The sequence below is a fragment of the Oncorhynchus keta genome, chromosome 1 (assembly GCF_023373465.1).
Source record: "Oncorhynchus keta strain PuntledgeMale-10-30-2019 chromosome 1, Oket_V2, whole genome shotgun sequence".
Taxonomy (NCBI): Eukaryota; Metazoa; Chordata; class Actinopteri; order Salmoniformes; family Salmonidae; genus Oncorhynchus; species Oncorhynchus keta.
This window is the reverse complement of record NC_068421.1, coordinates 39867793-39895685: the sequence shown is the minus strand read 5'-3', so window position 1 is coordinate 39895685 and position 27893 is coordinate 39867793. Positions and strand designations below refer to the sequence as shown.

The 27893-nt window shown below is 44.7% G+C and overlaps 1 protein-coding gene across 8 annotated transcripts in view; it reads left to right on the top strand.

Annotated features, from left to right (window-relative positions):
- LOC118374284 (rap1 GTPase-activating protein 2-like) overlaps window positions 1–27893 on the top strand; it is a 120910-nt gene that overhangs the window by 67461 nt on the left and 25556 nt on the right. For 4 of the 8 annotated variants that reach the window (XM_052524491.1, XM_052524480.1, XM_052524512.1 and 1 more), the window contains 3 exons: window positions 16115–16199; window positions 24755–24790; window positions 27161–27205. In XM_052524491.1, coding sequence (XP_052380451.1) covers window positions 16115–16199; window positions 24755–24790; window positions 27161–27205 — 166 coding nt within the window. Of the gene's footprint in view, window positions 1–16114; window positions 16200–21376; window positions 21924–24754; window positions 24791–27160; window positions 27206–27893 lie in introns of those variants that run through there. The other 4 variants (XM_052524502.1, XM_052524469.1, XM_052524514.1 and 1 more) reach the window with 3 other exon arrangements.

The window sequence follows — 27893 nt, the reverse complement described above, 5'->3', positions numbered from 1 at the left end:
CAAGCAAACACACAATCAGCAAATATCTACTGGGAAGCCTGGCACAGAGTAGGTAGAGGTGACAATACAGGGAAAAGGGTAACCTCTGTGTGTCGGGCAGTTTGTCAATTAATACCTTCATACCACAGAACATACACACTCAGGTCTTCATGTGTGTGTGTGTGTGTGTGTCTGAAATTTCCACACTTATGGCGTTCTCCTCTACCTGTCACACTGCATGGAGACTGCGTGAGTTTGCTGATGTTGTTGATGTCTGTGTTTCTGTCCTCCTTTCCTGTGTGTGTGTGTGTGTGTGTGTGTGTGTGTGTGTGTGTGTGTGTGTGTGTGTGTGTGTGTGTGTGTGTGTGTGTGTGTGTGTGTGTGTGTGTGTGTGTGTGTGTGTGTGTGTGTGTGTGTGTGTGTGTGTGTGTGTGTGTGTTCGTGCCAGGGTGTGCATGTGGCAGTGCCAGGGAAGGAGCCAGTGAGCTGTGGCTCGTGTAATGGATGAGGTGGTATTGTCTCCCTAAGAAGTGCCCAGAGATGGGCACACTGACAGATTGCATGGAGCTCTATTTACAGAGCACAGCTATGTGAAGGGATTGGTGGAAGATATTTTTAGCCTGGGCACTCATCTCCCCTCTCTCTCTATCTTTCTCTTTCTTCACCTGTGTCTCTGTCCAGCTGTCTCTCTTCAAACTCTCACATGTACTGTGGGGGTTGTCTGACAGATTGTGATTTTTAGGAGATGTTGAAAGCATGATGGGTTATTTGAAATATCCCATAGTCCAGTACAGATCCATTGACAGAGTCTGGGTTAGGTATATTGTCTGAAAGCACATTAGAATATTTCAGAGGTTCATTCAAATACAGTTTTTGTGGTTAGATCCTACTTTAGATTAGATCACATCCTTTATTTAACTTCATGTCATAATAATAACTAGGAACTGGGAGCTGACACCAGGAACACCACACACACGCACACACACACACACTCTCACACACACACACACACACACACACACACACACACACACACACACACACACACACACACACACACACACACACACACACACACACACACACACACACACACACACACACACACACACACACACACACACACACACACACACACACACACACACACACACACACACGGAGAGAGAGTTTCCTCTGAGGTCTCCTATTATAACAGTATGGGGTTGGACCAGAGCCCAGAGAGGGGGAGACCTTTACTGGTGTTGACTTACAGAAACACCTGGCCTGTTTACCCTCACAGTGGGTGGTTGAGAGCAAGGGACTGAGGAAAATAAGGGGAGGAGCCGGGGGAACGAGAAGTGAGGCAGAAGACGGCTACCACAGAAAGAAGGGAGAATCCAATTTAACCTCAACAGGTTTCCCTCTTTATGTTATCTGCTCTGGATAATTTTTAAAAAAGATATGAAGGCTTGCCAAGTCATTTCTGCCCTTGTTTTCTTGACACAGCGTAATCCAGAACGTCAGTGGAAGGCTTTTATAGTAAAGTGCTTGAGGTTCTGAAATGTTAGTCGGCATGAAAATCTTCTTTGATGACAATAATTATCAGTTGCAGAGTACTTTTATGGCGCTTTAATAGACCTCCATATAAATACAGCTGTTAAACTGGAAGCCTTTATGAAGTCGACAGGGAAAACCACCGCTTTTCTGTACAACATTTTCGTGTCAGTTAAGGAATGTTTTTATGACAGTAGATCTCAATATCAATAAGGTTGTTGCAGTATATTTACAGTATTAATGTAAATCTGGATGATGTCAGCAATGAAACCCATAGCTCCTCTGTGAGTTCTGAAAGGGCCTGGCACCCTAACACCCCTTGGTCCCCTCTAACTTCCTGACCTTGAAGGGTCTGTCTATAACAGGCCAACAGAGCGTGCTCTGTTCCCTTCATTCAGAAGGCTGTGCCTCTCAGTTCAGGACAACTACGTGTTGCTCTCAAGGGGCTCTCACCTTGTCACATAGAACAGGCATGAGGGTGGTCATGATTCAGCTGTTTGAGTCTGTGCTGTGATTATGGTGCTTCTCTGTGCAGTAGAGAGTTCTGACAATTATTTTGTGTGTGTGTGCGTACTTGCTTGCGTGCATTCGTACGTACATTTGTGTGTGTGTGTGTGTGTGTGTGTGTGTGTGTGTGTGTGTGTGTGTGTGTGTGTGTGTGTGTGTGTGTGTGTGTGTGTGTGTGTGTGTGTGTGTGTGTGTGTGTGTGTGTGTGTGTGTGTGTGTGTGCTCATGCCAAAAAATGTGTATTTGTGTTTGACAGCAAGAGAGTGCGTTTTCATGTGTGTTCTGTCCTAATTTCCCTGTCACACATCCCTAACTATAATGCACACAACACATCAATACTCAAAGCCAATTCAATACTCAAAGCCAATTAAATACTCAAAGCCAACTCTTAAAGTTCCAAAGCAGTTGTTTATTTTATCTCAATATCAAATCATTTCTGGGTAACAATAAAGTACCTTACTGTGATTGTTTTCAATTAAAAAATTATTATTATTTTTTTTATCAAAGAGACATTTCTCAAACCAGAATTTTGCTACTACTGCCTGTCTGGGAGTGGTCTGAGTGGGGAGGGGAAAACTGAAAACTAGCTGGTATTGGTAGACAGGTTTGGAACTCTCTTTGTTATTGGTCTATTAACTAATTTACCGCCTGGTGATGTCAATAGGCAGGCGGTAAATGTCAAACACCATCCCACCGAAACAGGGAGACATTTCAGTGGTCTTTTCAAACAGCTCTTACATTAAAAAGTCATTTCCATAATTTTCACAATTTCACAGTATTATTCCAACTAGGGCTGTGGCAGTCATGAAAGTCCATCAGCTGGTGATCGTCAAGCAAATAACTGCCGACCTTATGGTAATTGTCCGTTATTTAACATAAACCCATTTAGCATCTCCTGGCTTCCACACATAGACTACAAGCCACTGATGCAGACCTTTGGAGCATCTATATTTTAAAGAGTATAAATCCATGTAATACATTTACATTACATTTACATTTAAGTCATTTAGCAGACGCTCTTATTCAGAGCGACTTACAAATTGGTGCATTCACCTTATGACATCCAGTGGAACAGTCACTTTACAATAGTGCATCTAAATCTTAAAAGGGGGGTGAGAAGGATTACTTATCCTATCCTAGGTATTCCTTAAAGAGGTGGGGTTTCAGGTGTCTCCGGAAGGTGGTGATTGACTCCGCTGTCCTGGCGTCGTGAGGGAGTTTGTTCCACCATTGGGGGGCCAGAGCAGCGAACAGTTTTGACTGGGCTGAGCGGGAACTGTACTTCCTCAGTGGTAGGGAGGCGAGCAGGCCAGAGGTGGATGAACGCAGTGCCCTTGTTTGGGTGTAGGGCCTGATCAGAGCCTGGAGGTACTGAGGTGCCGTTCCCCTCACAGCTCCGTAGGCAAGCACCATGGTATTGTAGCGGATGCGAACACCAGACGGGCTGCGGCGTTCTGGATGAGTTGTAGGGGTTTAATGGCACAGGCAGCCTACACCACAGGCAGCCTACACCATCACAATACATCCATGTAATATAACCTACACCTTCACAATACATCCATGAATTATTTTAGACAGGTCTAAAGAAACATGATTTGAAAATGTAGTTTATTTCAGAAGGACAGAATAGCATACTCTGAGTTGTCCTTATGTTAGGGTCCTGATCTGGCTATGCCAAATGGCTGTGGGCAACGCTAGTTCATTTAGCAGACAAGATTAGCTTAGAATTTCGTGGCATTAATTTACAGTATGAAGAATACAATTAAACATAGCTGAATAAAATAGAAAGGACATCTTCTCCAAACGATTTGAGGGAGTGAACACATGCAGCTATTCTGTGTTGAGCGGTACCAAAGAAACAGATACTCCTATATACTTCATGTAGAGTTATTTATGTAACTTTAGTTGTGATACAAACATTAGGGTATATGTTTAGATGTCTAATACATTGTAAGGCTGCATGATGCCACTCTAATGAAGATTTGAAAAAAGTTGCATAAAGGTTCTTGATCTCTGCTTAGTTTTTTTTATGCCGGTTGTACACACTTCATCAAGCACGTGACAATGCCTCGAATTTCCCGGCGGCATCCCCTTCGTGTGGCTGTAATGCCCCCTATAAAATACATGCCTTTGGCGGCCAGTGGCGGTTGTGCCCTTGGGCTGAATATAATAATTATAATTCCCTGCTCCCAGCACTCACATGGCTCTCCGTCACGTGATCGGGTCTTTTTCACAGGATACAAGTGAAGACAGACACATCAGGGACGCAACTGCGAGCGGCCTTATCCAATTCCGAGGCGCGTATTGAAGATATTGGAAGAACTGTCCACATTTACTTTTCGTCAGCCAACAAGATGAGTAGCAAAACGAACAGCAAAAGCACTAGGCTATGCCAGTCTACTATCCCCCCACAGTACTGAAGCTGAACTACTCTATTCTGTGCGAGAAATAAATATTCCAAACATTTTCTGGGACAGTTGTGGGATGCGATAGATCCCAAACCACTAGCATCAAAAAAACATTTATAAGCAATAAGGCTGACACAACAGATCAGACCGTTTAGCTTAAAGTGTTGATAAACTATTAGGCTATTTCTACACATTATAAGCGCAGCAATGCGCACAAGGCAGTAGGCTAAAAGCACAAATGATCCGTTAGCGGGAGAACACCATTCTGAAAAGTGACCAGGAATGTGATTATGCATGCAGTGCTTTTATTATAAAAGTGCGTTTTGTTATGGTGAAAATTGAAAATGATCTTCCCCAAACTTGAAACTCATGTGCTGCTTATGTATGCCAGTTAGGGTCTACACCGGTTGTAAAGCAGGCTACATGAGGTGTGCAACTATGATTTGAAAAAGTCGCAAAAAGGCATACTCTATTTCTTGCCTTACTGCACACAAGATGGGCATCATTCATCATTCAGTGATAGGCTAATATTGTCACCCGTCAGACTATTCTTGATTTACTATACTCCTGTTGATATAGTAGGCCTAGCCTAGCCCATAGAAAGCTGATGGGAGCCTCCTCTTTTTAATAGAGGCCATCACTCTTCTCCCGCAATTGCATAGCCTTTAGAAATGTTGCGCAACATGAGCTCATGGGCTCTCGTGTTTGTGTTTGATTCGTTTTTTGATTACATTTGCATTGATGTCAGAGTGATTAGAGGGACAATAGAGTACTGAGTACCAGGTAATTAAAACGTTTGGTCGGCTACTAATGACCGCCAGGACCATCAGAGCTGGGAGAAGCCTAATCACCGTGACTAAACGGTCACATGGAATTTGACTGCCGTTATGACTCGTGACCGCCGTTGTGGCGGTAGTACGGTCACCTTAACAGCCCTAATTCCAACCTCATAGTGTGGAAATATATATATAAAACACAAGAAAATCTATTTTTTTCCCGCACTGTGCCTTTAAAAATGGTCTCATTTTCGATACAAGGCACATGGTTTCCTCTTAGACAGGACTGCCCAACCCTGCTTCTGGAGCGCTACCGTCCTGTAGGTTTTTGCTCCAACCCTAATCTAGCACACCTGATTCTAATAATTAGCTGGTTGATAAGATTAATCAGGTTGGTAACACCTGGGGTTGGAGCGAAAACCTACAGGAGGGTAGAGCTCCAGGAAAAGGATTCGACCACCCTGTTCCAGCACCAATGGTAGTATTCACTGGCCTGGAGGAGTGCGTGTACTGGTCCGGAGTCAGTGAAAGATGATTTTGATATGAATCATCTGTATCGGCTCTGGCATTAATGCAGTTATCCCGTGATTGTGTGGTTCAATGTCCGATGTCTATTCTCCTCCCAGCAGTTTCCTGTGCTGAACGTAATCAGTCTGGTAATACAACCGGATCGAAGGCTTCATATACACAGTGTATCTCCGCTTACGTTGTGATCTGGAGATGGGGCAAGGGTATATTATGTTATTGTCAGGCGGTTTTGATTTCATTTGTGTGTGCATGGTATATAGAAATGCTGACTGTTAAGACTACCCATTACAGAATGCCATCGGCGATGGCAGCTGTCTGCTTCTTCCCTTTGAGATCTGGGCCCACATTCGTTAAGCATCTCAGAGAAGGATTGCTCATCTCGGATCAGTTCTGATCTCGGATCATCTTAGTGAATAATATTACACGGGCGCAGGGGCACCTGATCCTAGCTCAGCGATCCTTATCTGAGACGCTTTATGAATACAAGCCCCTGGAGTCCACAGCACTGCTCTTCTTATTGAGTTTGGGATTCCGTACTGAGAGAAGGTGCCTTTCTAAGAGGTCTTTATCTCAGCAAGGTTTGGTCAAAGTGTTTACACAGTGTTCTGCGATTGATTTTTTTCCCTTTTTCGATTTTTTTGCCTGCGGCAGTAATTATTTTCCCAACTTTATTCAGGTTTCATTTGGGAGAACAAATCAATCTCTCGCAGTATACCCTCCACTCTCTAGGACGGTGGAGCAAGGTGTGTGTGTACATGTGTTCCTCAGCCGTTCGGTTGACTGGCTGGGCTCCACTCTCCACTCTTTGACCCCTTTATCTATAAATAGCCGTTATATCCATCTGACCCACTGGGCAAAAACTGGTTCAATCAGCGTTGTTTCCATTTCATTTCCACCCCAAAATTAGATGTGATGATGTTGAACCAAGGTGGAAAACTGATTGGATTTGCAAAAAGTCATCAACGTAAACGTAAGGGAGTTTAGTATTTTTTCCACCAAACTTTTAACCTAAATCCAATGACGGTGACATTTTTGATTGATTTCACGTTGAATTCAAGTTACTTGGCAACTCAACCAAATGTAAATCAAAACTAGACGTTGAACTGACTGTGACCGGTTGGGAGTGAGTCCCAGCAGGAAACAGGAAGTAGCCCTCTTGACCTCTTCAGTTACCTGGGTGCCTATGTATGGGATTCCTTATGGCTCATGAGCAACTGGACCCCAGTAGCCTATGTGGAGATGAGAGGTCCTTGTCCGGCTACTGGTCCCCCCATGCTACTACTGTATATGCTAACATTATAGGGTTCCTTGCAGGCTACTAGCCCCGCAGTGCCCAGTGAATAGGTAAGAGGCCTTCAATGTGCCACTGGGCTTATTGGCTCCCCTTAACCCTTTGTGGAGGCCACTAATCCTTGTTAAACTACTCTTCCCATATACCTGAAAAATTGAAGGGTCCTGATTGACTACTGCCACCATAGTGTGCTAACATTTTAGAGGTATATGATTAGCTACTGACTCCCCTGTGGCCAGTGCTGAGGTAAGGGTTTCTTCAAAAGGGCCACTTCACTTGTGTTAGCTACATACTGGGAGTCATGAGCCATCATCCCAGCCTGCAGAATGTAGCCCTTTCAACACCTCACACACTGACGTTCATTACATTAAACCATTGGTCTGTGTCTGACTGTCCGTGGCGCTGGACGGCCTATCTGATCTGCTAGGATAGATGGGAGGAACAAGCACATCCATCCTCACTGCTATTTTTACACCGGGCAGATCTCCTATTGATACAGGGCTATGTCAGTGCATAATTTATACATACTGTAGAGTACTCTGCCATGGTCCTGATTGATGCAGCTATGTATGCCGGCTATGTCTGCCATGGTGAATGATAATGATGATGATGATGATGATCGTTAACTTGATGGCTCAGTCTAAAGGCTGATGCTGCTTATGTCCAGCATACAGACAGTTAAAAGGTTGGGCAGTGCGCTAGACTCTCCTCTGTCCTCCGCAGACGTTAGTGAACTAATCATCAAGCCTTTGACTAATTGAATTATTAGGTGTGCCAGTTTAGGGTTTAAACAAAAATGTGAAATGTCCGGGAGGCGAGGAGAGGGAAACCCTGCGCTAATGGACGGGTTGCACCTGATTCCTCTCAGCCCTGATGTCCTGCTGGCAGATTCATGTATTTCCTCATTTTTGTTTTTGCTGTCTAATAGGCCACATGTTAAGTTCATTAGAGGAATGATTGGGCTTCTGTAATTGTAATTCTGGGGTATCATCAACTTTATTATTGAGTTTCATAAACAAATATCTGTATCTGGCTGGAAATAGAACATCACAATTAGGGGCCATTGTCCTCCCTCCCTCCCTCCCTCCCTCCCTCCCTCCCTCCCTCCCTCCCTCCCTCCCTCCCTCCCTCCCTCCCTCCCTCCCTCCCTCCCTCCCTCCCTCTCCATATCCTGTCTCTTTCCCCTGTGCGCCCTCTCTCTTTCTCTCTCTCACTCTCTCCCTATCCCCCTGTCAATTTCAATTCAGCTTAAGGAAACATGTTTACATTGTCAAAGCAAGAAATGGATAATAAACAAAAGTGAAATAAACAATAAAAAATGAACTCTCTCCCTCTCTCTCTCCTCCTCCCTCACTAGCTCCCCCTTCCCTTCCCCCTCCCCCTCCCCTGTTTATGTGTTGATTTTAGCTGAGGCAGGTACAGTACACTGTGTGCAGTGCCTGTCATCTCTCCAGGGTGTAATCAGTATGTGAAACAAGGAGGCATGTTGGTGGAACGTCAGGTAAACAGATGTAATTAGAATTGAATCAGGTCCAATTAAAAACAATAAAGAAGGAGTTGGGTGATGATTGTGAAAGAGTTAGGCAAGATAATGAAGGGTGTTTATTGGGCGATACAAAATAGGAGACATATCCTAGGTAGAGGTCGACCGATTATGATTTTTCAGCGCCGATACCAATTATTGGAGGACCAAAAAAGCCGATACCGATTGATAGGCCGATTGTTTTATTTATTTATTTGTAATAATGACAATTACAACAATACTGAATGAACACTTATTTTAACTTAATATAATACATCAATAAAATCAATTTAGCCTCAAGTAAATAATGAATCATGTTCAATTTGGTTTACATAATGCAAAAACAAAGTGTTGGAGAAGAAAGTAAAAGTGCAATATGTGCTATGTAAGAAAGCTAACGTTTCAGTTCCTTGCTCAGAACATGAGAACATATGAAAGCTGGTGGTTCCTTTTAACATGAGTCTTCAATATTCCCAGGTAAGACGTTTTAGGTTGCAGTTATTATAGGAATTATAGGACTATTTCCCTCTATACCATTTGTATTTCATTAACCTTTGACTATTAGATGTTCTTATAGGCAGTTTAGTATTGCCAGTGTAACGGTATAGCTTCCATCCCTCTCCTTGCTCCTCCCTGGGCTCGAACCAGCAACACAACGACAACAGCCAACATCGAAGCAGCGTTACCCATGCAGAGCAAGGGGAACAACTACTAGAAGGCTAAGAGCGAGTGACGTTTGAAACGCTATTAGCGCGCGCTAACTAGCTAGCCATTTCACTTCGGTTACACCAGCATCATCTCTGGAGTTGATAGGCTTGAAGTCATAAACAGCGCAATGCTTGATGCACAACGAAGAGCTGCTGGCAAAACGCACAAAAGTGCTGTTTGAATGAATGTTTACACGCCTGCTTCTGCCTACCACCGCTCAGTAAGATACTTCGATACTTGTATGCTTGTATGCTCAGTCAGATTATATGCAACGCAGGACACACTAGATAATATCTAGTAATATCATCAACCATGTGTAGTTAACTAGTGATTATGATTGATTGCTTTTTATAAGATAAGTTTAATGCTAGCTAGCAACTTACCTTGGCTTACTGCATTGTCGTGACAGGCAGTCTCCTTGTGGAGTGCTACGAGAGAGACGCAGGTCGTTATTGCGTTGGACTAGTTAACTGTAAGGCTGCAAGATTGGATCCCCCGAGCTGACAAGGTGAAAATCTGTCGTTCTGCCCCTGAAAGAGGCAGTTAACCCACCGTTCCTAGGCCGTCATTGAAAATAAGAATGTGAAAATAAGAATGTGTTCTGAACTGACTTGCCTGCGATGCAGTGCCTGAGACCGCTGCACCATTCGGGAGGCCTGAGTCCACACACTTTTATTTATTAATTGTCTGGTTTGTGTGTGTCTGCGTTCGTTCGTGTGTGTGTGTGTGGTTGTCAAAGTGTTAGTGCTCAAAAGAATCTCCAGCTTTAACCTTCCCATTCACTATCAGGTCTATTCTCTCTCTCTCTCTCTCTCTCTCTCTCTCTCTCTCTCTCTCTGTCTCTCTCTCTCTGTCTCTCTCTCTCTCTCTCTCTCTCTGTCTCTGTCTCTCTCTCTCTCTGTCTCTCTCTCTCTCTCTCTCTCTCTCTCTCTCTCTCTCTCTCTCTCTCTCTCTCTCTCTCTCTCTCTCTCTCTCTCTCTCTCTCTCTCTCTCTCTCTCTCTCTCTCTCTCTCTCTCTCTCTCTCTCTCTCTCTCTCTCTCTCTCTCTCCCCCTCCATCCCTCCCTTCTGTTTTCCTTTGTCATGCTGCGTCTCCCTCCTTCGCTCCACCCCTCCCGGAGAGAGAGCCATTCACGGTGACGCAGGACCTGTTTCATTAGTACCACCGAGACAGGCAGCAAGGAAAGACTACGCCACCACTGTCTCTCACACACTGTCTCAAGCACACACTGTCTCTGTCTGGGAGCAGTGTGTGTGTGTGTGTGTGTGTGTGTGTGTGTGTGTGTGTGTGTGTGTGTGTGTGTGTGTGTGTGTGTGTGTGTGTGTGTGTGTGTGTGTGTGTGTGTGTGTGTGTGTGTGTGTGTGTGTGTGTGTGTCTATGTGTGTGTGTGTGTGTCTATGTGTGTGTGTGTGTGTCTATGTATGTGTATGTGTGTGTGTGTGTGTGTGTGTGTGTGTGTGTGTGTGTGTGTGTGTGTGTGTGTGTGTGTGTGTGTGTGTGTGTGTGTGTGTGTGTGTGTGTGTGTGTGTGTGTCTATGTGTGTGTGTGTGTGTGTATGTTGAGACTTGGCCGTTATTAAAGCTAAGCCCAGACAACAGTGACCAGCCCCAGGGGCAAGGGTCTGAACAAAGTTTTCCACTCAGGTCAGCTCTGAGCTACAAAAGTTTGGAGTCTGGAAATTGACATTTTCTAATAATATGTTTCTCTGGAGCTGTAGCAGTTGCTATGTACACTCTGTGTATCTCTGTCAACTGCGTAAACGGGGGAAGGAAGCCAACTTCTCCTGCTTGTACTTGTACTCTGTTTAGTTTGTGTCCACCATTGGCTCAGTGTTAACTGCTAGCAACATCTTGAGACAGTGCTACATTGTGTTGGTACTTAGGGCTGACCCTATGGAAAGCATTGGAGAAGCCTGGGGTGGCTGGGCCACTGGAAGGCAAAGTCTGGGGCATGACCGCTTGTTTCCAGCACTCCGCTCACCGGGCCCGGTGCTCATACTAACAGCTCAAAGAACAAAGGAGAGAGAGGAGGAGAGGGAGTGAGAGAAAGAGGAAGAGAAGTAAGAGAGTAAGAGAAAGAGGGGGTTTCAGAGGAAGAAAGAAAAAGAGAGAGGGAGTGAGAGAAAGAGGGAAGAAGCCAGAGCTGGCTATTCTTTGCAGCATGTTTCTCTTTCAGAATGGAAAGATCAGCAGTCGAATGTAGTCAAGTGCTTTATTGTTTCCTTTGAACACTGTGGCGTGAGCATGTTACTTTCACACATTGAAGCTATTACAGTGTCCAATGGCGAGACGGCTGAATTAGTTCCCAAATACCAGAGAAATAAGTTGCATGCTGGTCTCCTTGTTCCACTTACTGTGAAGCAGATGGAGATACAGCACTGCATGTTATGTATCTCTCTGATATTGATATCCACTATTGATCTCTGAATTTCCTCCTGCAATAATTTAGCCTTTTGATGATGTTGTCATTTTGCCTTTGAGGTTTTTCATCCCATCAAGTTTCTTCTGGTGTTGATATTGAGTACTGATATTCGGGAAGAATGTCCTACAAACCTTTTGCATGTGTTGTTATCTTAATTCTATAGCATTTTTGACCATTTATTTTAGCTGCTCGCTAAGGAATGACGCCATAGGGGATAGCTGCCGTTTTACTCCGAACCTATTTTGCTATTTTGTGTGTTTTTTCACGTTGTTTGTCACTTATTTTGTACTTAATGTTTCTGCCACCGTCTCTTATGACGGAAAATAACTTCTGGATATCAGAACAGCGATTTCTCACCTCGAACTGGACAAATATTTTTTGTTTAATTTAGTCAGACGCGAAGGATTTACTGCTGATACCAGACCAGGCTCAAATCCCTGTCATTCACATGAAGAGACGCCAATACAGGGGACGCAGATCCGGGTGCCTTGTGAGAATTTGTCGGTGAGTGGGTAACCCGCCGCTACCATCCGTCCTATTGGCAAACGTGCAATCATTGGAAAATAAACTGGATGAGCTCCGTTCAAGACTATCCTACCAACAGGACATTAACAACTGTATTATCTTATGTTTCACTGAGTTGTGACTGAACGATGACATAGATAATATACAGTTTGCTGGGTTTTCTGTGCATCGGCAAGGCAGAACAGCTACCTCCAACAGGTGGTGCGCAGAATCTAATATTAAAGAAGTCTTGAGGTTTTGGTCGCCTGATGTAGACTATCTCATGATAAGCTGTAGACCACACTATTTACCAAGAGTTTTAATCTATATTTTTCGTAGCTGCCTATTTACCACCACAAACCAATGTTGGCGCATTCAATGATCTGTATAATGCCATAATGCTCATCCTGAAAATGTTCTTAGTGGCCGGGGACTTTAATGCAGGAAAACTTAAATCAGTTTTACCTCATTTCTACCAGCATGTCATGTGCAACCAGAGGGAAAATGCTTTAGACCACCTTTACTCAACATACAGAGATGCCTACAAAGCTCTCCCTCACCCTCCATTTGGCAAATCTGACCATAATTGTATCATCCTAATTCATGCTTATAAGCAAAAACTAAAGCAGGAAGCACCAGTGACTCTCTCAATATGGAAGTGGTCAGATGTCGCAGATGTCAGCACAGACTGGAATGTGTTCCAGGATTAATCCAAGGGAATTGAGGAGTGTACCACATGAGTCACTGGCTTCATCAATAAGTGCATCGATGACATCATCCCCATTGTAACCGTACGTACATACCCCAACCAGAAGTCATGGATTACAGGCAACATTCGCACTGAGCTAAAGGGTAGAACTGCCGCTTTCAAGGAGTGGGACTCTAACCCGGACGCTTATAAGAAATCCCGCTATGCCCTCCGACGAACCATCAAACAGGCAAAGCGTTAATACAAAATTAAGATTGAATAATACTACTCCGGCTCAGACGCTCGTCAGATGTGGCAGGGCTTGCAAACTATTACGAACTACAAAGGGAAGCCTAGATGCGAGTTGCCCAGTGACACGAACCTACCAGACGAGCTAAATTACTTCTATGTGCACCTTCAGGGGAAGAAACGCTGAAGCATGCATGAGAGCACCGGCTGTTCCGGACGACTGTGTGATCGCGCTATCCGTAAACGATGTGAGTAAGACCTTTATACAGGTCAACATTCACAAAGCCGCAGGGCCATATAGATTACAAGGACGTGTACTCTGAGCATGCGCTGACCAACTGGCAAGTGTCTTCACTGACATTTTCAACCTGTCCCTGAACGAGTCTGTAATACCTACATGTTTCAAGCAGACCACCATAGTCCCTGTGCCCAAGAACACCAAGACAACCTGCCTAAATGACTACCGACAAGTAGCACTCACGTCTGTAGCCATGAAGTGCTTTGAACGGCTGGTCATGGCTCACATCAACACCATCATCCAAGAACCCTAGACCCACTCCAATTCAAAACACCGCCCCAACAAATCCACAGATGATGGAATCTCTATTGCTATACACATTGCCCTTTCCCACCTGGACAAAAGGAACACCTACACGAGAATGCTGTTCATTGACTACAGCTCAGAGTTCAACACCATAGTGCCCTCAAAGCTCATCACTAAGCTAAAGATCCGGGGACCAAACACCTCCCTCTGCAACTGGATCTTGGACTTCCTGACGGGCCACCCTCAGGTGGTAAGGGTAGGCAACAACACATCTGCCACGCTGATCCTCAACAGGGCCTCTCAGGGGTGTGTTCTTAGTCTCCTATGGTACTACCTGTTCACCCATGACTGTGTGGCCAAGACACCAAAAATATTTATCATCATACCTCAGATCCTCAAAATGTTAAACAGCTGCATCATCGAGAGCATGATGAGACAGCCTAGAGGGAAGAGGTCAGAGACTGGTTGCACCCCCTCCTGGTATGGCAACTGCTCGGCATTCGACCGCAAGGCTCTACAGAGGGTAGTGCGTACGGCCCATCCAGGACCTCTATACCAGGCGGTATCAGAGGGAAGGCCCAAGAAAATGCCAAAGACTCCAGCCACCCTAGTCATAGACTTGCTACCGCACGGCAAGCGGTACCGGAGCACCAAGTCTTGGTCCAAAAGGCTCCTTAACAGATTCTACCCCCGAGCCATAAGATTAGAGAGCAGCTAATCAAATGGCTACCCGGACTATTTGCATTGACCAAAATTACCCCTTTTTATTAATGCTCCTGCTACTCTCTGTTTATTATCTATGCATAGTCACTTTACCCCTACCTACATGTACACATTACCTCAATCACCTCGACAAACCTGTACCCCTGCACATTGACTCGGTACCGGTACCCCCTGTATATATAGCCCTGTTATTGATATTTTATTGTGTTACTTTTTCTCCGTTAGTTTATTTAGCAACTATTTTCTTAACTCAAATGTTTCTATTTAAAAAAAAGATCACCTTTATTTAACCAGGTAAGCTGCGACCTGGACAAGATAAAGCAAAGCTGTGCCACACAAACAACAACACAGAGTTACACATGGAATAAACAAGCGTACAGTCGATAACACAATAGGAAAAAAAGAAATTCTATATACAGTGTGTGCAAATGGCGTGAGGAGGTAAGGCAATAAATAGGCCATAGTAGCGAAGTAATTACAATTTAGAGTGGTAGATGAGCAGATGGAGATGTGCAAGTAGAAATACTGGTGTGCAAAGGAGCAGAAAAGTAAATAAAAACAATATGGGGATGAGGTAGATTGGGTGGGCTATTTACAGATGGGCTATGTACAGCTGCAGCGATCGGTTAGCTGCTCAGATAGTTGATGTTTAAAGTTAGTGAGGGAAATATAAGTATAAACAGTTGGAGTATAACCAACTGCAATAAACTAAATGAGTGTGGTCTCTCCAGTCCACATTAAGGCTTGGACCACACTGACTTGACACACGAGAGGGGAATGAAATCCAGTGTTTGATAACTGTCTTCATAACTCTATCAAGAGAATGTTACTAATTACAAACCTGTGTGTCTCGTCTCTCACATCAACCTCTGAATCCCCACTCTGTCTCCTCTTGATAAATGAACACCTCTTAATGTGTGATCATTCTCAGCCCCCTGACTCCCCTGGGGGCCTCTCAACAACCACCTCAGCTGGTCACTGAGCATCTGATTGTGAGTCATTATCGGGCCTCTCGGCTACTACATACACTCTCCACAGACCTCTTCTCCCAAAGAGAGAGAGAGATGGGGAGAGAGAGAGATGGGAGAGAGAGAGAGAGAGAGAGAGAAGGAGAGAGAGAGAGAGAGAGATGGGGGAGAGAGAGAGAGAGATGGGGAGAGAGATAGAGAGAGAGTTTATTGCAGTCTGTTATACTCCAACTGTTTAAAGATAAATAAAATCAAACTTTATTTGAGAGAGAGACAGAGAGACACAGAGAGAGAGAGAGAGAGAGAGAGAGAGAGAGAGAGAGAGAGAGAGAGAGAGAGAGAGAGAGAGAGAGAGAGAGAGAGAGAGAGAGAGAGAGAGAGAGAGCCCCACAACCTCACTGGACACCCACTACTTCAGTTGGCTGGATATGTTGGAGATCTAGTCTTTAGTCTAAGAGCCAGACAGCCTTTCTCTCCTTCTAGGAGTATGAGTAGGGTTTGGGGGTTTTCCTGACCACATGACTGGAGTAGTAAGTCTGAGCCAAATTTATATACATGGACTATAAATAGGCCTGGCCCAACCAGCTGCTGCAGTCTAGGGGAATGACATTTCTCCCATCTACCTCCCACCCTAGAATCTCAGTGAAATAGGGTGAGATGTGATGCAGCATCGATCCTGTGTACTTCATTGTGCCTCTGCATCCTCTGTATGTGACATGATGCCTTATTATAATGTTATTTGTTGTGTTTGATGTGTTCCAGGAAGCAGGAACTGCTGACCATCTCCAACGTGCCCTTGGGAGATTGCCCACCCTCGCCCCCCCGCACCGCCCCGCCCACCATGAAGGTAGGACACGTAGCACCTTGTGCCCGTCTCACTCATCGTACTATTTTCACACTACCAAGCCAAGCTTGGCCTGGTTACCCATCCACCATAGTTGCTTGAACCGTGCTGGATAGGACAGTGTGGAAAGTAAATAACCAAGTGAGCATGGTATTGTTTGGCTTTGTGCGACAGTGTGAACAACTGAAAATGGTGTCAGTGCACTGAACCTGCCTGTACCTGGCCAATCAGAACACCTCTGAGAGGAACCACGGTAGCATTTACATGTATTCTATTAGTGTTGCAATCATCACAAGAATAAGGCAGCTTAGTCAGTGGCAGACAGAACGTCACACTGACTGGGCCTGGGAGCAGACTCCTCTGTGTCCCAAATGGCATCCTATTCCCTATATAGTCCACTACTTTTGACCAGAGCCTTGCCAAAAGTAGTGCACTATGAAAGGAATAGTGTGTATGACGCATAGCGAGTCAGCTCTGTGTGGCCTGGATGGGCTTCGTTCAACTGTTCATAGAGGGTAACTCTTTAGAGGTCATTCTGAAGTGTAGAGCGAGGCAGAGAGAGCTGCCAGGTTCAATAAGATCCAACACTTGTCTTTCTGTGGACTATTTTAATTTAAGGGTTTATTTCTATACAGTATATATATCTGGTTAGACTGTAAACTCTCCTTCCAGACTCACATTAAGCGTCTCCAATCCAAAATTACATCTAGAGTCGGCTTCCTATTTCGCAACAAAGCATCCTTCACTCATGCTGCCTAACATACCCTCGTAAAACTGACTATCCTACCGAACCTTGACTTCGGCGATGTCATTTACAAAATAGCCTCCACTCTCTTCAGCAAATTGGATGTAGTCTATCACAGTGCCATCCGTTTTGTCACCAAAGCCCCATATACCACCCACCACTGCGACCTGTATGCTCTAGTCGGCTGGCCCTGCCTACCTATTCGCCGCCAGACCCACTGGCTCATTTATAAGTCTTTGATAGGTTAAGCACCGCCTTATCTCAGCTCACAGGTCACAATAGCAGCACCCACCCATAGCACTTGCTCCAGCAGGTATATTTCACTGGTCATCCCCAAACCAACTCCTCTTTGGCTGCCTTTCCTTCTAGTTCTCTGCTGCCAATGACTGGGATGAATTGCAAAAATCACCTAAGCTGGAGTCTTATATCTCCCTCACTAACTGTAAGCGTCAGCTGTCAGAGCAGCTTACCAATCATTGCACCTGTACACAGCCCATCTGTATATAGCCCACCCAACTACCTCATCCCCATATTGTTATTTATTTTTTGCTCTTTTGCACCCCAGTATCTCTACTTGCACATTCATCTTTTGCATATCTATCACTCCAGGGTTAATGCTAAATTGCAATTATTTCGCCACTATGTCCTATTTATTGCCTTACCTCCCTAATCTTACTACATTTGCACACACTGTATATAGATATTTCTGTTGTGCTATTGACTGTATGTTTGTTTATCCCATGTGTAACTCTGTGTTGTTTGTGTCGCACTGCTTGGCCAAGTCGCAGTTGTAAATGAGAACTTGTTCTCAACTGGCCTAACTGGTTAAAAAAAGGTTAAATAAATAAATAAAACAAAAAAATATACAGTGCATTCAGAAAGTATTCAGACCCCTTCCCTTTTTCCACATTTTGTTACATAACAACCCTTGTTCTAAAATGGATTAAATCATTTTTTCCCCTCATCAATCAACACACAATACCCCATAATGACAAACCAAAAACATGACAGAGGTCAAACGTTTTCTGTAAGTCTTCACAAGGTTTTCACACACTGTTGCTAGCCAGTCTCCAGATCTCAACCCCATAGAAAATCTTTGGAGGGAGTTGAAAGTCCGTGTTGCCCAGCAACAGCCCCAAAACATCACTGCTCTAGAGGAGATCTGCATGGAGGAATGGGCCAAAATACCAGCAACAGTGTGTGAAAACCTTGTGAAGACTTACAGAAAACGTTTTGACCTCTGTCATTGCCAACAAAGGGTATATAACAAAGTATTGAGATAAACTTTTGTTATTGACCAAATACTTATTTTCCACCATAATTTGCAAATAAATCCATTAAAGATCCTACAATGTGATTTTCAGGATTTTTTGTCTCCTTATTTTGTCTGTCATCGTTGAAGTGTACCTATGATGAAAATTACAGTCCTCTCTCATCTTTTTAAGTGGGAGAACTTGCACAATTGGTGGCTGACTAAATACTTTTTTGCCCCACTGTATACAGGGAGAGAGAGTATACTGTCTGACAAGAAGTATCTGAAGTGAAAAAGCTAGAGAATCTGCGTTGCTCTCTGATTGTAATAAGTCTTTTGAGATGCATTCTTCCCCAAAAGGAGGAATAGACTGCTCTTAAAGGTTGATTTGAATAAACGATAAAAGAGAAATGGATGGTTTTCTGTGAAGGATGCTGTGTAGTATCACCTCGAAACAGACTGGCCCCCCTTTTCTAGTCTGCAAGGAGGAGGGCGAGAGATAAACAAGGAAGTGGGAGAGAAGAGGAAACAGAGAGAGTGAAGAAAATGTAGCATACGGAGACATAGAAAGAGAGAAATAAAGAAAGAGTGAAGCAGGGGAGGGGGAATCCGTGTGGCACAGAGATGGGGAGCTCAACAATGATATTTTTTGTTGTTCTATTTTTAAATATTTTTTATTAAATTAGGCTACTCAGTTAAGAACAAATTCTTATTTACAATGACGGCCTACTGCAATATCGTATAGTGTACATACAGTATGAGGCTGTCACTATGTATACTACCTCTTCTATTACTTGTTATTGTACTGCTCTATTGAGGGAGCTCGCATACTAGCATTTAGCTGCACATTTTAAACCTGCTGTAAACTGTGTACTGTACGTAACAAATTAAATAGGATTTGATTTGGGATGATTCATAATCAATCAATTGACCAGTCATTTACACACAGGGTGATGGTATTGACTGGGTATTTAAAGAGCAACTAAAAGGAAAGAAACAACTTCCCTGATAGAAAACGGCTTATGTGGAACATTTAATCAGGTCCAAAACTGACTACAAAGTGTAAATGGGATAATTTTGTTCAGAAAATCAGTCTCGTCCGATTCTGAGTTTTGCAAGTGAGTTGTCATGACTTATTTGACGGTTGGGTCTTGATTTTGACAATGGTCACTTGTCCATTGACACGAGATACACATCTGTGGTGATTGCGCTCTATTCTATCCCATTGCAGAACACTCATACAGGACAGAGACAGACCTGCCCATCAGAGCAGCGGATCTGACTCTGTTCACACAAGACAGCACGCTGTGCGGAAATTGAAAATCTTACATAGTCTGAAAGAATCTATGTTGAGGAAGTAATATGGTCTTTGTTCCTATGGTGTCTCATGGGGGACAAACATCAGTAACTGCCATATCGAACCACACCCCCAAGACTGAAGTGTAGTTTTCCTTCATGGGCAACAAGAGAAACACATGCGGAGTCTCTAACGGTCCAGTACACGTAGCTTCTGTGGGCCGACCCGACACATTCAAATGTGAGTTATAGATCTGGCATTCTCATTGAAAACCAATTTGATAAGCAGTGGATCTATTCTATGTGCTCCATTTCTATGCTTGCCAATTCAGTGACCTCATCTGGTTGTAATGACATCACCTGCACCAAATTCAGCCCGCTTGGGTTGTGCTACTCACTGGTTGTAGCTGGTGTGGCATAGCATGTTTGCTGTTGTTCCAGACCTACCTACAATCCTGCCAGGCTGACACCTCTCTGATAGAGTCCTTCGCGCACGCGCGCGTGTGTGTGTGCTCACACGCGCATGATGCTATATAATGAATCATTTTGATAAGGAACCACTCCCAAGTCTCAAGCCTTACTCATTCTAAGACAAAACTAAAGTGTGTAAATAGTTTATTGAAAACGTTTCCGTAGTTCCTTGTCGTGAACCAGAGGCAGGGGTTCAAATTAGAAGAGTGAATGAGGATGAAAGTAAATGTGGGTAGACACACAGGCAGGACCCGTTCCACTTCGTCAGTGAACAACAGGACATGACACTCCTGTTTGGGGCTTTGAATGAAATAAGCTGAACGTAGCAGAGAGCACTAATTCTCCAAGGACAAAGTGAAGGTCGAGGGAGGTTGTTGTTGTTGTTGAAGAAAGGCTTGTTTGAGGCAGATATAAAGGAAATGAAGGAGGTGAAGACCAGGTCATGAAAGAAGAGGAAGAGAGAGCGAGGAAACAGTTTTTGCAGTTTTTCTCATCAGACTTTTTCTCGTCAGACTGAGGAGCCAGAATGTGTATTGCCATGTTGTGCTACAGGAGGTCTGACAGCGCATTCCAATATCGTGTGACTGCTTCATTTGTAAATACCTGACAACTGGTACATTTGCTTGAGAGAAACATCTGCACAGGCAGAAACAGTGTGAATGAAAGAAGGTTTGCAATGAGAAAAAGTGTTTATGCATGTGTCTATGCTGTTGACGGTAAGAGACCAGGGACACACTGCACTGTTGGAGCTAGAAACAGAAACATTTCGCTGCACCTGTGAGAACATCTGCAGATAGTAAGACCAAGTTTGACAGGTTTTTAGATTTAAGTGTATTCAATGGTACGTCAATGAATTTACGCCAGTGTTTTACCCAAAAGGCTCAGACATTTCTGTTTCCGTGTCTCACTACGCCATGGCCCCTGTGGACCTGCTCCTCACTTGGGGCCAAAGCCACAGGACACTGATACTTTTCAGCTGCATTTACATAACAAAGGCTAACTTGGGAACTTTAACATCTACTTCATTAAGCACGTGTTTTGATTATGCAGAGGTGGTTGATTCTGCTCTTCACAAGGCCTCACTGTCATCCATGTGACAGTCAATATGGAAACACCATTTCCCTTGCATTACATCAGGGTGGGTATTACACACTAGTGGAATGCTGATGTTACACTCGAAAAGCAGCACTAGTGCTGTGAGTGAATATGGGTTACGGGCTGTGTGCCCGGAGACCGTGGTGTTTGAATCCTCCCAGTGCCAGTCCTTCCCTCTAATCTTAGTGTGGACAGCGGGGGGTGCAGCAGGTTGCCCCAAGAGATAAGAGAGAGAGAGAGAGAAAGAGAGAGGTGAGAGAGAGAGAGAGAGAGAGAGAGAGAGAGAGAGAGAGAGAGAGAGAGAGAGAGAGAGAGAGAGAGAGAGAGAGAGAGAGAGAGAGAGAGGTGAGAGAGAGAGAGAAAAAAGAGAAGGAGAGAGGGAGAGAGAGAGAGAGAGAGGAGGTAGAGAGAGAAGAGAGACTGTGGTGCGCCAGCCTTGGAGGCAGGGGAAGACAGACCGATCTTTTACACCTTGGTTCTCAGCCTGTCCGCGCTCCGCTCGCGTCACGGTTCCTCTCTGATTGGCGTCCAATTGATAGACCTCCGTCTGGCCCCTAGGAGGCCCACCACAGCCCCCAGTGGCCCTCAGCAGTTCTCTCACCTCAGACAGAGGGGGGACGACGATGAATCACCAAGGTTACAGTGCCCATCTGTAGGGCTGCGTGATTGTGTTGACTCTGTGGGACAAGCTACGTGAGTTTGGGACACTGTGGCAGGTTAATGAATAACTAAACGATAACTCCCGCTGCACTCACAGCTGTGGGATTAGCGTGTTCACCTGAGCTCAGGTGGATCCCGGGAAAGTAAAGAGATGTTTTGAAATGGATCCTTTTCCTGGTTTACAGAGTGACAGGTTGTATATCTCAAGGTAAGACATGGGTCTTCTAGGTCTTGGTGTATTGGTGTTCTAGGTCTTGGGTATTGCTGGTGGTGTTCGACTATGATATAACATGTCGCTGTACTGCCGTGGGCTTAATGGCTGCGTTGATAAGGGGTTATCAGTACCTGTGTAGATAGGCCAGCACTAATGTCAGAGTGACTCCTTGAAGCTCACACCGTTAAAAGCATTTCTGTTTAGCTTTGTCATTAGTGTCTGCATAAAATGCCATGAAAAGTACATTTAAATGCCATTAGGCTCACTGTGTGAAAAGATGCATTTTACCGCTGACTGGTCTATTTCTGGTTCGGTCGTGCCTTGACTGCCTTCGTCTGCGTGCTCTACTTGCCAACCTTGAAACCTGAAACCTGTGATTCAAACAATGTCATTGATTGTGTTCCTCATCAAATCAAATTGTGTGTGCCGAATACAACAGGTGTAGGTAGACCTTACAGTGAAATGCTTACCTACAAGCCCTTAACCAACAATGCAGTTTTAAGAAGACAAAAAAAAAAAAAAAATACATATATATATATGTATATATATAAAACAAATAATTAAGGAGCAACAATACAATAACAGTAGCGAGGCTATATGCAGGCGGTACCGGTACAGAGTCAAGGCAATTGAGGTAATATGTATATTTCGGTAGAGGTATAGTGACTATGCATAGATAATAAACAGAGTAGCAGCAGTGTAAAAATGGGGGATGGGGTGGGGACAATGTAAACAGTCCGGGTAGCCATTTGATTAACTGGTCAGGAGTCTAATGTTTTGGGGGTAGAAACTGTTAAGAAGCCTTTATGACCTAGACATGGCGCTCCGGTACCCCTTGTAGCAGAGAGAACAGTCTATGACTAGGGTGGCTGGAGTCCTTGACATTTTTTAGGGCCGCCTGTTACAGAAGTCCTGGATGCCAGGAAGCTAGGTCCCAGTGATGTACTGGGCCGTACGCACTACCCTCTGTGGCGCCTTGCGGTCAGAGGCCGAGCAGTTGCCATACCAGGCGGTGATGCAACGATGCTCTCGATGGTGCAGCTGTATAACTTTTTGAGGATCTGAGAAACTATGCCAAATCGTTTCAGTCTCCCGAGGGGGAACAGGCATTGTCGCGCCCTCTTCACGACCGTCTTGGTGTGTTTCAACCATGATAGTTTGTTGGTGATGTGGACACCAAGGAACTTGAAGCTCACAACTTGCTCCACTACAGCCGCGTCGATGAGAATGGAGGTGTGCTCGGTCCTCCTTTTCCTGTAGTCCACATCCTTTTCTGCAGTCTGTAGTCCTCATTCTTTGTGTCTTTTCCTGAGTATGACTATTGACTGTCACATAGAGAACTATGTGTTTGTTGATTGACTGGCATTCATTATGAAGACACAAAAAGGCTGGGGCAACACTGTATAAAACAATGTTTTAATGCAAGTTGGATCTTTGTCAGGTCAAAAACTGTCAAGGCCTTTTTGTTCCTTTGTAGAGTTTTTCGTCCATCACCTATTAAAGTGAAAATCAATGACATTTTTAAAGCTCTTATTCTGTTCTCTCTTATCCAAATAATGTTGTTGACTCATCCTTTACTTATTTATAATATTTATAATGACTGGTATTTTCCCAGACCATTGGGTCACACAGAAAAGCTTCTCATTTTTTATTTAACCTTTATTTAACTAGGCAAGTCAGTTAAGAACAAATTCTTATTTACAATGACGGCCTACCCCGGCCAAACACGGACGACGCTAGGCCAATTGTGCGCCGCCCTATGGGACTCCCAAACACGGCTGGATGTGATACAGCCTGGATTCGAACCAGGGACTGTAGTGATGCCTCTTGCACTGAGATGCAGTGCCTTAGACCACTGCGCCACTCAGGAGTCCCTGCAATCCCTGTTAATCTCTTATTATCATAGGGCCTACTTTAAAAAACATGTTTGGGAGGAAGTATATTGTAATTAATAGTAGGTCATCATATTTTTGTAGAAATCTTGGACAGCTACTCATAATGGGATCATGTGTTAATGACAAGCTTACTTCCTGATCCCCACTCTCATTCAGCTGAGAGTGGTTCCCGAATTGACATTAGTTAATTGAATTGTTTGATGATTTTTACAATAATGACAATGTACTACATGTACTACCAATATTTAGTCGTCTGTACTTGTTGTCCCATTGTCCTGTCAGTAATATTTTAACCCAGAACTTTAGTTTAGTTTCATACGAGCACAACATTCTTTTCCTGGGGTGACTGTTTTGAGGAAGTGGAGTGGGCTTGGTTATCAGTGTTTGGATAACATTCTGCACATATGGGTGTGAGAGGGTGTAGGACTGTCCTTCCTTATCTGCTCTGCCTCAGCTCATTGAGCTTTTATTGGGAACCAGGGTGGAAATGCTGCTAGCTAGAGATGATCATGGTGTGACAATTGTAGCTGCTGGGTTTGAGAGCTTTCAGGCCATGTTCAAGGCTGCGTTGCAGACTGCCCAGTCAGCCATCAGATTGCTATATCACATGATGTGGTTAGCTCTTGTACTGTCAGCCTGGAACGCAGCCTCAGTGACCAGATCTCCCTCCATTTCCATAGAAAATACCCAGAAACCCATTGGTCGCACCTAAACCATCTCACACCGTGGACATCACAACGCCACACCTCAATTTAACCCTCAGTGAAAATATCCACCATGAATGAATGTTGTTCTTATTTCGGAAATAGAATTCACTCCACTTATAGTGATCAGATTGGTCCAGGACAATTTGATACGTTATCACTGCATTCACTATAATTGTATGCCGTTGTAGTAAAATAATCACCTCTGTTTGTCTGTTGGTTTCAGTCTGCCGAGTTCTTCGACATGCTGGAAAGGATGCAGGTGAGACTCCTCTTTCTCCTCTAATTCTTCCTTCTCTCCCTCCTTCCTTCTCTTCTCTCTAAGTTCCCACTGCTGCTGGCATGGGGACGTGGTGATGAAAGCGCGACACGTTCATCGCTTCCTGAGGTTTTATTCAAGGGTCCAACGAGCAGAAGGGTCCCGTTATTTGTTTATTTATTTCACCTTTATTTAACCCGGTAGGCCAGTTGAGAACAAGTTCTCATTTACAACTGCGACCTGGCCAAGATAAAGCAAAGCTGTGCGACAAAACAACAACACGGAGTTACACATAAACAAACGCACAGTCAATAACCTAATAGAAAAATCTATGTACAGTGTGTGCAAATGTAGAAGAGGAGGGAGGTAAAGGCAATAAATTGGCCACGGAGGCGAAATTATTACAATTTAGCATTACATTTTGTTAAATTATTGCGCCCAGGCTCGGCCGCGACCGGGAGGTCCATGGAGCGACCCACAATTGGCCTAGCGTCGTCCGGGTTAGGGAGGGTTTGGCCGGTAGGGATATCCTTGTCTCATCGCACACCAGCGACTCCTGTGGCAGGCCGGGCGCAGTGCGTGCTAACCAAGGTCGCCAGGTGCACAGTGTTTCCTCCGACACATTGGTGCTGCTGGCTTCCGGGTTGGATGCTCGCTGTGTTAAGAAGCAGTGCGGCTTGGTTGGGTTGTGTATCGGAGGACGCATGACTTTCGACCTTCGTCTCTCCTGAGCCCGTACGGGAGTTGTAGCGATGAGACAAGATAGAAGCTACTAACAATTGGATACCACGAAATTGGGGAGAAAAAGGGGGTTAAAGAAAAAAAGAAAACAAATCATTTAGTTAAATTATTAAGCCACGGAAGTTTGGTTTGGAAGCGTAGACACCCTTATTTTGAGGAACCGGGACGACCGGGTCCAATCTCTGGTCCTGATTGAGTAACGAGCCGAACCGGACCAAGTTAACGAGCTCCCTCTAAAAAGCCATTGACTTCTCTGTCCTGTTCTGCTGCACTGTGTCTGTGGGGTTCTGGGATCTTCTGTGGGAATGGGGTTTTAGGCGGGATGGGGGCAGGAAGAGGGTAGTGGCGGTGGCAGCTCTGCAATGCCCATTTGGGGACAGTGGGAGAGCTTTTGAAAGAGGGGGAGTGAGCGAAGGAGGACAGGAGATTGATAGCGCCTGATGACAAGTGCGCGAGGAGGAGTGAGGACAGAGGCCACACTGGCCTGCTGCCACCCCTGAGCCGGTCCTTACCAGACCCCTCTCTGTCCCAACAGTCCCTTACAGAGCACAGAGCCACATCGACCCGCACTACTAACTAGACTAGAGCAATCGATGGTGGAGCAGTTGAAAAGCCTCTATCTGGAATGGTTGATCGCAGAGCCCGTCTCAGAGGGATCAAAGATGGATGCATTAAGACTGACCCCTAGCTTTGATCTAACCCAGCGGTGTTGACAAGTAGTCACCCACTGAGCTTCAGCTGTTCCCCCATCCCCTCCACTGTCTGTCATGTCTGAGCTACCCTGGTCCCTGATCTGATGGTGCTGTATTGCCAACTCCTATGGTCATTGTCAATAACGCACAAACAGTTCTGGGACCAGGTTATGTCAGAGTCACTGTGTTGAACCGGAGACAAGCATCACTGGAGGATGGGGACCATTCAAACGCATGGATGGATAGTTAGACCAGTCCCTGCGTTGACCACTGAAATCAGTCATGGAAAGTAGGGATCGTGATGTGGTTTAAGTCTGGAGAATGACTTCCCACATCGGGATAAGGTTGATTGAGATATGATTAAGTCTGGTAAAAGACTTGAGAGAAGCTGTGTGTGTGGTAAGGATTCGGGCTTCAGAGCCTCTTCCCACACGCAAGACGTCTTTCTCCACAGTTCTCTCCAGCAGATTGGTAATTGTGTAATTCAGGACGTGTCAACTTCAGTCATGTATCCTCTGCACATTTGCAAACACTTCTCATACCCAAGCAAATATTTTACCTGGGTTCCACCTATCAGATGTTTACACAAAGAATGTTCCGTACACTCTTGGAAAGAACCTAGAATGTTTCCCACCCCTTAGGAGAACCCTTTGAATAACCCTTTTTGGTTCCAGGTAAAATCCTTTTGGTTCCAGGTATAACCCTTTTGGGTTCCATGAAGAATCCTTTCCACAGAAGGTTCTACATGGAACCCTAAAAGGGTTATACCAGGAACCAAAAAGGTTCTCCTGTGGGGACAGCCGAAGAACCATTTTTGAAACCCTTTTTTCTAACAGTGTACAATATGTTAGTACAGTAAGTTATTTGGGAGTTGCGTAAGTCAGGAATGATCGTTTTTGTACCCTTGTGACCCTCCGTCCACATGCGTGACCCTAACCAGGTCCCTAAATCTGAGGAGACGAAGCCCCACTCGCAGAGAAGCAAGGTCTGAGAAACAAACACACACACACTCAAGTATCTGTGGACCTCACCACTGGGCATGCTTCTCTGTCGTGGTGCATTGACATCACCTCTGTGTCCATTCTTTCATTTATTTATTCATGTATTCTTTTATTAGTATTTTCCATCCCTTCTTTGTTTGATTGTGGTGGTGGTCATCCTCCGTGTTAACCCTGTCAGCCCCTGGAGTAGTTTCACCACTCTCGACCACACTCTTGTAACACTCTCGTAAGTTCCCCTCAACCAGGTCCCCTCAACCAGGTCCTCTCAACCAGGTCCCCTCAACCAGGTCCCCTCAACCAGGTCCCCTCAACCAGGTCCCCTCAACCAGGTCCCCTCAACCAGGTCCACACAACCAGGTCCCCTCAACCAGGTCCCCTCAACCAGGTCCCCTCAACCAGGTCCCCTCAACCAGGTCCACACAACCAGGTCCCCTCAACCAGGTCCCCTCAACCAGGCTAACTTAAAATAACAAACAGCTGTTCGTAATGAATGCTATTCCCCTCCGTCTCCTGGGACGATATACAGCGTAAAACAAAGGCATGGAGATTGATTGGAAACATCCAAGGATGGACTGTCAATAGTGCAATTCTGTCAAGTACCAGATGGGCTGGTCCATTTTTAGTCCATTAGACATATTTTTTGTTGTTGTGCACAATTATAATACTAATAAT